This window comes from Pinus tabuliformis, chromosome 3_2, assembly GCF_031772625.1.
Source record: "Pinus tabuliformis cultivar Carrire ecotype Pingquan chromosome 3_2, CPIR1, whole genome shotgun sequence".
Taxonomy (NCBI): Eukaryota; Viridiplantae; Streptophyta; class Pinopsida; order Pinales; family Pinaceae; genus Pinus; species Pinus tabuliformis.
This window is the reverse complement of record NC_142302.1, coordinates 583,756,204-583,767,064: the sequence shown is the minus strand read 5'-3', so window position 1 is coordinate 583,767,064 and position 10,861 is coordinate 583,756,204. Positions and strand designations below refer to the sequence as shown.

Below are 10,861 nucleotides of genomic sequence, written 5' to 3'. Positions count from 1 at the left end.
AACCCTCCTCCAATCACCTCACCCCCGATGTCATTAATCTCCCTAATCAACAATTATTATCCCGTCGGGCCCCTCCGTTAATTCCCGATCAAATCCCTGCCCTGACCACCGTACGATCAGACCCCTTCAGATCTAACGGTCGACGATCTTATTGGGCAGCCTATGATGCCGACCTTTACCTGCTCAATGTGAGCGGTTTCACTATTTAACCTCCACTACGTGTCACCCGATAAGTGGCATCGGGCAAACCTCTCCCAATACTGCCTAACGCCCAAAAGCGGTGCGATAAACTCCATTACCGCTTCCGCTTACCACCCTCGCTAAATGACAAAACATCCCGTCTGTCAGTTGGCGCCAACTGTCGCTTTCATTATACCCGCCAAAACATTGACTTTGCAAATAAAAACAAAAATACTCATTATTTTTGTTTTACCAAAACAAAAGAACCTTTTGTTCTCCATGCACATGTAGAGTACATTCAAACTGTCACCCTGCTTCCAACCGTCAACCTCAAGAAGCCGCTGAACTCCAGGTTGTCGTTGCAGACCCATGCGCTCCCTCCAAGCAGTGCATCAATGCCATTTATCCCTTCATGCAACCATAACCAGGTATTTACCCCATTTTCGACCGAGAAACCCTGTTTTCATATTGAACCTGAACTAAATTGTTGTGAAATTAAGTAATTTAGTAAAATTAAGTTGTTCGATAGTCTTGAGACTCCTTGAAACGACCCATTTCTTCGTAAAATCCCTGAAATTCCCTACCCTCGTCCTTGAATCCACAAGAACCAAGGATGGACGTTCCAGTTGCCCTAAATGTCATGCCAATTACCACTCCCCACAGAGATTTAGACTATCTTCCCTTGGCTGACAAAGATTTTCAGATAAAAGACCTCACCTTCGATGAAACCCCTTTGAAATTGCACTGCAAATACTAAGATATCTACTTGAACCATGCAGATAAGATAGGCCTCTAGGAATCAAACCTGCCTAAGTATCAATTCCCCAGTGTTCATGTCTTCCCGAAAATTGTCCACTACTGCCATGCAAACTATGACCCTATTATGAGAGTTGTAATGTCCCTAGACCAGAAAATCCTATTCACCATTACAGCCGAGTCCATAAATGAGATGTTACAGTTACAGCCTGGTCAAGACCTCACTCCCCTTTCCATTGCTGATTTACTTGAAAGATTTTCCAAGCTATCTAGTTCCAGAATTACTCAAATCCTCCAGACTTTCATTTTTGAAGAGAGACACATGCCAAAGGACCCCCCTCCTTACATGTCATGCTTCTTTTCTGATCTGGGGAGAGATATCACAACAATGTTGTCATGCATTTTAGGTTCTACCACTAATGAATATATAGATGAGACTATTTTTGCTGGCATGTCTATTTTTACCCCTGGTCAACCTCCTGCAATCAAGTTTGATTATGCAAAATTCATCGCTGATAAAATGCATGATCAATTTATGAGATTAGAAAATGAAAGGGTGTTCAAATATTCATCAGTCCTGTACCATTTATTTCTCTACTACCAAACTGATAAGTTTCCCTTCTCTGTCCAAAATCTTGATACTAGAGGGAATCCTAGGTCTGTCATCTTCTGGACCTCTATATTCCACAGGTCCTTTTCTGCTCCCTATCCATACACAGATTTTATTGACTTATTTGTACATCCAGTAACTACAATGTTATTAGGAAGTCCCCTTCCAGAATTAGTGCAGACATTAAGAGGGTTCTTTAGCTATCCAAACAATACAAAGTAGGGGATTGGTACTTGTACCAAAACCATACTGAAATTAGAATTTATGGGTGTGAACTGCCTCCTTAAAAATTACCTAGATATCTCCCCATGAGATTATTTTCTCTGGAGTACTACAGGAAAATGATCAATTCTGATGAAATTCACTTTGTCAAAACCAAGAAGAAGGCCCAGCTGAGAATAAAAGATCACCTAGGCCCATTTATTTGCAACAACAGAGGAGCAGGAAAGGAGGCAGATGAAATCCTCCAAAGATTGAAATTAAAACAGAGTTTCATCTGGGCCTATGACCCTCACAACTTCATTTGTAACAGAAGGCAGAAACATAAGCTATCTCCTTATATCCACCATAGGATCCCAGAGATTGAACAATATGCCAATCAATCTGAATGGGTGGAAGGCACTTTAATAGAGCAGGATAGCACACAAGTTGAAGTTGACAATGTATGGGTAGATTTAGAAAGAAGGCTTGATGAAGATTCCTTTGTACATGTGCCAGGAGAGACTTCATCGCAAAGACAGTTGTAGGAACCCAATGCATAGCCAACAGAACATCAAGATACATCAGAATAGGCAGAAGATTCAGAGCAACCAAAGTCCTCAGAACAAGCTGAGCCATCAAGACAACAGGAACATTTAGGACAACAAGAAGAATCTGAGCAGCCCGAAATCTCAGAGGAGTTGGCTCAACCTCAACAAATCATGAGCAACCCTCCTGTGTTGCAGACTCCTCTCAATGAGGAAAGAAATCTTAAAAGAGACAGGGAAGAGGCCACTCCTTCCAGCAAGCCTATTGATCAAACGTTTGCTAAAAGGAAAAGGTTGAACCCCTATGCAGAAGAAGAATATACTGAGGAGACCACAGGCAACACAGTGGCAGAAAGGACCAATAGTATGCAGACTATCCCAGCAGGTGGAACACCATCCACCTCCCATATACAAGCATTGGAAAGACAACAAAGCACAGAGGTGTCTTCTCTCAGAGCTTTCTCTGAACAGAGCCTAGACATTAAAGGAAAATACAGAGAAATTAAAGCAAGGAATGAGAAATTAAAAGCTCAAACCTATGCACACTATTTCAAAATGGCTCCAACTAATCAGACCAGGCTTATGTCAGCTTTTGACATAAAGGAAGGAAAAATGCAGATGAGCTTCCTCAAACCAACTGTACAGCAGCCAAGATCCATGGCTGACTATTTGAAGACTGATTTTGAAGTTTTGGCAAAGGATATCCATCCTATTGACCAAATAGAACTGCATAAGAAAACTGGTGAGATGGTCTATTCCACCTTGACCAATAAAGCCATCACAACACATCAATTGCAAAACTCATTGCACAATACCACTGCACAACTGCAATTAGAAAAGGCCTCCTCTCAGGCTAAAGACATCAGAATAAAAACTTTAGAAGACTTGGTGATAGAGTTGGGACATGATCCCAAGGATGTCAAAGTAGCTGAACAATTAATTAAAAAGAAAAATGATGATATAGCTGCACTGAAGAAGCAGCTCAAAATCCCTCCTCTCCACCATCCTCAAACTGCAGAAGTTATAGAGAGGCAAAAGGAGGAAGAACTTATGGACCTAGTCCTTAAGTTAAATGAGTAGTTAAAAGAAACTGAGAAGGAATTGGAGAATGCTATATAGTCTAAGCAGAGTGAGCTAGCCACCGCTCCTTAGACTGTCATACCCACAGTTTCTACAACAATACCCTCCACTTTGGCAGCTTCCTTGGCACCAACACTTCCACCAGTGATAGCATTGCCAATAGCAGGGACTACTTCAACTACAGGTACATCAACCAGTGCAGGGTCAACAACAGAAAAAATAGATGAAGTGATCAAAGCCATGGAACAGATGAGTATCCAGGCTACAGAATTGAAAAAGCTTAAAGAACAAATGTCAAGTTTGGAAACAAACTATGAGCTTGCACAAATTCAAAATAAAGAAGAAGAAAGAAAAAACAGAAGGATGGAGGAAAGAATTAGAGTCCTGGAGAAGGACTTGACTTTAGAAAAACCATTAAGAGACATAAAAGATATATTATGGGCCAATATCATTGATTCCATCAATGATATTTGGCCTTCTATTCAGGTTATTTTTGAACAGACTGAACTAGTCAAGGTAGTTGTGGAAGCTATACAGAAGACCAAAGAAGAACTAGGAGATAAGCCTGAAGAGGCAAACCAGTTAATTAACTTTTTGAACAACAGGAACAAGCACCAGCTAGAACAATTAGAAATTGAGGATCGAACAGCTACCATCCTTGAGATTAAGAAAGTTCTTACTAAGAGGAACTTAATGCTTAATCTAGAGAAAAGGTGTCAGAGTATTCAGACAGATATAGATGATTTCATGTTAAAATATGGCATTCTGAGAGAGAAAGGTCTTCCAAGCCCACTGGTCATAAATGACAAGTTGATGACACATGAAGACTATATTGAGAAACTAAACAAACATGCCAGGAGCCAAGCCAACTCTTCAGCAGTAAAAGCACTACCTACAGGAAAGGTGCTTTATGATGGCTTGGAAAACCTATTTTACATAGAACATGAAGTAAAGCACCTATTCACCAGCCAACCCAATTTTTCCAAGTACACAGATGTTGATGAAGTGTACAGGAAGATGATCAGAATGAAAATACCAGATAACGAATGGTGGACCAATATAACGGATATACTATAAAGTTACTATAGTAAATCTATGGAGTAAAAAATGTTTACTACAGTAAAGTCTGGTAAATATAGGTAAAGAGTATCAGTAGGTGAATATAAGAGTGAAGTCCAGCACACAATTACCAAGACAACTGCAAGAGGCAAATCCAAGTTCAAGCATCAAGCACATTCACAAATAGAGGGACAGCAAACAATCTGTTTTCCATCTGTCTCTATCTTCGTGTGGAAGATAACTTTTGTTTCCTATAATAAATCTCGTATGGTTATGAGATATTTTGTATTAATTTTTGTATAAATACTTCAGAAATTGAAGTAATTAGGGTGGATTAAAAAATCATTTTTGGAGATATTTTGTTTTGAGCTAAAGAAGCTATTGTAATCAAGGTTGGACTAGTTTGCTAGATTGAATAAAGCTTAGGACATTTCACTTGATTCACGTGCACTGTGGGAAACAAATAAGTATCATTTCTCTAAGTTCGAATATTGTTTTCCTTTACGTTATGAAATATCATATTTGTTTTCTTATGAGTCTTAAAAAAAAACGATGAATAATATCACCAGAATTGGCTTAAGTGCTCTCTGTTTTAACTGTCTGCTTATTTAATGTTTTCTGCTAAATTGCTTAAGTTTGGGAATTCTTAATTGCTCCCTTACTTCTATAATTCATTCCCCCTATTGGTCCTTAATACAGGATTCTTAATTTCCCTTGCTATTTTCCAAACCTCCCTTCTTCATTTAATCCCTGTTAAGGATCCTTCATTGCCCTTGGCCCTGGTTAAGATTTTCATCCATTGAAACTTTTCAGATTTGTCCCTGCTGTGCTAGCTTGCCTTGTGAAATCCTACCTCAGTAATTAATCAAATCCTATTAAACATTTATTGACTCCAAAGCCCAATGCCCTGAATACTTGTTCTGCCCATCTATTTCCTTAATTCCACCAAACAAAGCAAACCTTAAGCATTAATAACTAGCCTAATATCATATCAAAACAACGTTAGATCATAAAGAGAGAGCCCTCTCTGAGTATAGATTGGCTAGGATCTGTACTTAAAAGATTGGTTTGTAGTCACATCAGATCCTTTCCTACTTCTAAATAATTTCTAAGGAAAATCTGAGTGATAACAGACCCTACCTACCAGATTTAGCCAGTGCATTCCCCATTGCTAAAGTTTCCTTTCCATTCTATCTATGACCTTGGTCCAGATATCATTTTTCAGCTTTTGCTTGGAGATTGGTGTTGGCATTATGATAGAGGTGTTGTCCTTGATGGAAACTCACTCAGGACAGTTCAGATTTGATAAAGGGCAACTCACATTACAACAGGTCAATTCAAAGGTAACAGGGCAATGGTACAGAAGAACATGAAATTGGAACAAAGGACTACATATCAGAATCAAGAAGTTGAAGAAAAATGATGTTTTAAGTTAGTTTAAGTTGTATACGCAGGTTCACCTTATCCAAGCAACGTATACACGTTGGTTCACAGAACAAAAAGGGTGGATACGTATGCACACAATTTCACAAGAGGAAAAGCACGTATGGGTTAGAAAGAAGGAAATTTAGGATTAAAGCATACCAAGGGTCAATACCATGGTATTAGCCCACAATATTGAGCGAAGTAATGGTTAATTGATCCCGTCCAAGAATACCGCAGGATCTAAGTGTTGTTTTGGTTCGAGGTATTGAGGAAGGCCAAAAACAATATAAGGAGGAGAAGATCAAAGGACCAAGTGTGCAAGTGAAAGGGTTTCTTAGGAATACTTCTATCTGAAGTATACTTTATGTTGTAGGGGCTATGATTATGAAATGTTTTGAAATATGTTGTGCACCTTGGATACAATGTTGGATCAGGATCATGAGACCTAAAATGACTTATCATTGTATGATCTGATATTGGTTGGGTTAGATCTGATTGCTTATGAATGTTTTATTCTTTAAATGTCATGATCTGGGTATGTCTAAATTCTGAAATAGCAATGAAATTGTAAGTTGATATTTGCATATCTATATGCTGGTTCACCTTGGTAAAGGCACATATACATCAAAGGACCAGGTGTGCAAGTGAAAGGGTTTCTTAGGAATACTTCTATCTGAACTATATTTTATGTTGCAGGGGCTATGATTATGAAATGATCTGAAATATTTTGTGCACCTTGGATACAATGTTGGATCAGGATCATGAGACCTGAAATGACTTATCATTGTATGATCTGATATTGGTTGGGCTAGATTTGATTGTTTATGCATGCTTTATTCTTTAAATGTCATGATCTGGGTATGTCTGAAGTCTGAAATAGCAGTGAAGTTGTAAGTTAATATTTGCAGATCTATACACTAGTTCACCTTGGTAAAGGCGCATATACACGCAGGTTCGACTCTTCCAAGTAGCTTATGCAAAATAAAAGCCCGTTGTTCAGAAATGATTGATCTGTCCGATCGGTGTTATTTTTTTACTGTTGTCTGTTAATGAAGTCTTCTTAGATCTGAAAGTAAAACTGAATGCATAAGGATTTTATGTCTGATTGATTGATTGATTAAGTGAGAAGGGTTATCTGTGTTGCTAACTGTCTGGATCTCTATAATTTGATAATAGATGTTCAGAATATAACTGGATGGTACAAATTTGATTCAGAAGTTTTATGTTTCAGTAGTTCTGGAGGTATACACAGGTTTGAGTAAAGGAAGTAGCGTATACATGCAGGTTGGGTTCATTAAAGTAGTGTATGCATTATGATGTTCGATTCTTGAAGTTACAGCTAGTTCTGAATGATGATGAAAGTTTCTGGGTTCAGCACAATGTTCTCGTGACAGTGATTTGATTGTTCAGATTGACTAATTGTTGGTTGATGCATATTTTATTATAGAGTTTGAGTTTCAAAGTTTCTGATGGGTCCAGTGTAAAAATTTGATGAAACGAGGCCTTCATATTGTGTTGTTTTGTACTGGGAGCATCCAGTCTGAAAATTTATGAAACGTGGTCTGTGGAGGAAGAGAGAAGGTTGTAGCCTTCTGTAGGCCGACGCCTACATACTAGTAAACATATCAACTAGAACAAGAGCTAGGGGTTTGTAGCTCCCTTCTAGTAGAATATGGAAAACGAGAGAAGCATGTAGTCTTCTCCAGGTGGTTGCCTATGTACTGGTATGAGTCTGCACTAGTACAAGATTGTAAACCTTTTTTCTTTATATTAAGAAGACAGAGACGGCAACAACAAGTGGTTTTTCTACAACATTGGGTTTCCACCTTAAATATTGGTGTTAATGTGTGTTTCTTATGTGTGATGGTTTATTATGTTATTTTTTTTTTACAAGAACGGTTATAGGATTTCATTAACTACTTGGCTAAATGCCACACATTCGGTTACAAAGGAAGGAGCAATTTTCAGCATGCCTTTCTACCAAGTGGGAAATGGCTCCTGCTCTTATCATCTTCCTCTTTTTAAAATTGTTAAATTACTCTTTTGCTGCTAATTGTCCAAGCTGAAAGATACAAACGAACTGATGTAAAAGAAAGCAGTAAAACATGGCTCTTTACGGGATGGGTGCCTACAAAATTTCCTTATTTTTAAGAATAGTTCCAGCCTCTAAGTGTACTGCCTTGTTTTCCTCAATGTCTGCTGCTTTATTATTTGATCTCAGTACATGGAAATAATTGAGGTGTAGGGACTTTGACATGTTTTTGATCCTTGTAATTAACCTTGCTAGCTGCAGATCTGCTGGGTTGGAGTTGGTCACCACTACTCTTATGATTACTTGGGAGTCTCCAAAGACATTTGCTTCCCGTATTCCCAGCTCTTTAAGGAAGCTTACACCTTGTAAGAGGGCCAACGCCTCGGCTTGGATGCTAGATGAATGGCCTAGTCCCCAAGCAAAATTGTGTGGAGTTGTGTTGTCTAGCATATTAATGTGTCCTCTAGCATCGGCCTTTCCTAGATTCCCTTTTGCTGCCCCATCAAAGAATAGGGAGGGGATTGGTTGATTGGACTGCCATTCCTGAAAATCTTCTTCCTTTTTCCTAATTTTCCAGTCTTCTAGAGTTGGAGGAGAGTTTCTTGACTTGTGAAAATTAAGCTTAAGGATAGCTCCCAGGTCTCTGTCTTGCTGGCTGATATTTTAGTCATCTCCTTTGTCTTCCAGCCACTTGATTATCTGGCATTTCACTGAGTTGGATACTATTCTATGATCCCGATCCTTGCTCCGAAATATCCTCCTGTTCCTTTCCAACCATACCTGCCAACTGATGAATTTTGGCAATGCACTCCAAGCTGACTTGATCGTTTTGTTTTTTGGTTGTGCGCCTGGATATCTGGCCATCCAGCCCGCGAACAAATCCTGAACAGAAGTAGGAAAAATGAAATCATAATTCCAAGGATCCAGCAGCTCCTGCCAAATAGAGATTGTAAATTTGCATTCAATCATGAGATGGAGGGCAGTTTCTGAGTTTGCCTTGCAAAGAATGCATCTGGAAGGCCCATTGAATCCTCTTTTCTGGAGTCTGTCCTCAGTGAGAATTTTTTGGTGACAGAGAATCCAACAGAAATGATCTATTTTGGGAATTGAGGGGAAATTCCATATGCCTACCCAAGGGGCAGGGTTGGGAGGCACGTGGGGACGTTCAAGACACTTAGAGTATCCCTGCGAGACTGTATAGCCTGCTTGATTTTTCCCCCAGCCTCTCACGTCCAGCCTGTGTGCGTGGATAGGGGCTAGCCCGTGTAAAAGAATTCTGAGCGATGCCAACTCAGGTTGCAAGGCGATGGGCACAGGGAGGTGTTTCCAACCCGCCCAGGTATCCTCTGTCCACAGCGATATGTCCCACAGGGTGTGGACGTTTGCTGCAGCAAGCCAATTTTTTAACTCTGTAAAATCTCCCAATTCTTCCAATGGAGGTCGATCCAGGATTCTGTCACTCCACAACTGAATTCGTTTGCCATTTCCAGGAATCCAGTGAGAGTAATTTTTTATCATCGGACCAATTCTGTTAATGAACGTGCTGAAGTGAGTTTTGAGAATGTTTTTAGGCTGATCCAAACATCTGAGCCTCATTCCTCTGAAGTATTTTCTCCACAATGCAATCTGTGCCCAATTTGGATTAGGAGCAATGATTTTCCAAATTAATTTGGCTCCCATGGCTAGATTTTGAGCTCTGAGATCTTTAAAATTCAATCCCCCTTCAAAAATTGGTTTTGTGACTGTTTCCCAATTGATTAGGGAAAATATCTTATCATTTTGTTTGCCTCCTTTCCAGAAGAATTGCCTGATTAATTCCTCCATCTTTTTGATGATTCCCACAGGTGCCAGGAGGACAGAGAATTTGAAAATCGGAAGACTGCTGAGAACTGCCTTGATGAGCACTATTTTGCCGGCGATGTTGAGCCAAGAGGATCCCCAGGCTTGCATCTTTGCTTTAAATTTGTCTAGCTGAGGAGACCAGTCTTTGCTTGATGCCTTCTTATTGAAGATTGGCAAACCAAGATATTTGAATGAGGACCAGGTAGAGGAGTCTGCAAAACCAAGGCATCTGGCTATGGAGTTTGCAATAGAAGCAGGAATGTTCCAACAGTATATCTGACATTTACCCTTGTTTAACACGCTGCCTGAGATCTTACAGAAGTCGTCCAAAACTGCTTTGAATTTAATAGCTGAATGCGGTGTAGCAGCTCCCAGTAGTAGGGTATCATCGGCAAAGAGGGCATGATTGATGCGTTTCACCCCTCTTGCAATGCACAGTCCAGCAATGTCTTGTTCTTGCTGCTTTTTATTCAGATAGAAACTGAGAACAGAAGCCTGAATGACGAATAGGAGAGGTGAGAGAGGACACCCCTGCCTCAGCCCTCTAGAGGCTTTGAAGAATTCAGCGGCCCTTCCATTCACCAGAGGGGCAATCCAAGGCTCCGATATGCAAGCTTTTATCCACTTTATGAGGCTTTGCCCGAATCCCAATTTATACATTACATCAAACAAAAACCTATGTCTAACACGGTCAAAGGCATTAGCTAGATCTAATTTAATAACCATACCTTTTTCCTTTCGGTGTTGGCTGGAATGGATTGCCTCTTGCACCAGCACGAAGTTGTCCACCAGCTGCCTGCCCTGAATGAATCCCCCTTGATTGTCCGGAATGATTTTAGGGAGAAATCTTTTCAGCCTGTTTTCTATCACTTTGGTGATCACTTTGTACCCAATATTACATAGTGAAATTGGACGAAATCTATTGAAAGAGTTTGCACCTTTTTCCTTGGGGATGAGGGCGAGAAATGCCGAATTTGTGCAGCCCCCAATCTTTTGACAGTCCTAGGATTTTTGAATCATTTTGAGAAATTCCTTCTCAATAATCTGCCAACAGGTTTGTAAAAATCTCGGTGTGAAACCGTCCGGTCCCGGGGCTTTATCGGGATCCATAGCAAAGAGGGCCTCCTTGGT

The 10,861-nt window shown here is 39.9% G+C and overlaps 1 protein-coding gene across 1 annotated transcript; it reads right to left on the bottom strand.

The window, feature by feature from the left end:
* Positions 1-3,440: 3,440 nt before the first annotated feature.
* LOC149181902 (uncharacterized) lies at positions 3,441-10,390 on the bottom strand. Its single transcript, XM_089414366.1, has 4 exons — positions 9,020-10,390; positions 8,885-8,933; positions 8,669-8,770; positions 3,441-3,634 (listed from the first exon to the last, which is right to left on the bottom strand). The coding sequence occupies exons 1-4, from the start codon at positions 10,388-10,390 to the stop codon at positions 3,441-3,443; spliced, it is 1,716 nt and encodes a 571-aa protein (XP_089270492.1).
* Positions 10,391-10,861: the final 471 nt, after the last annotated feature.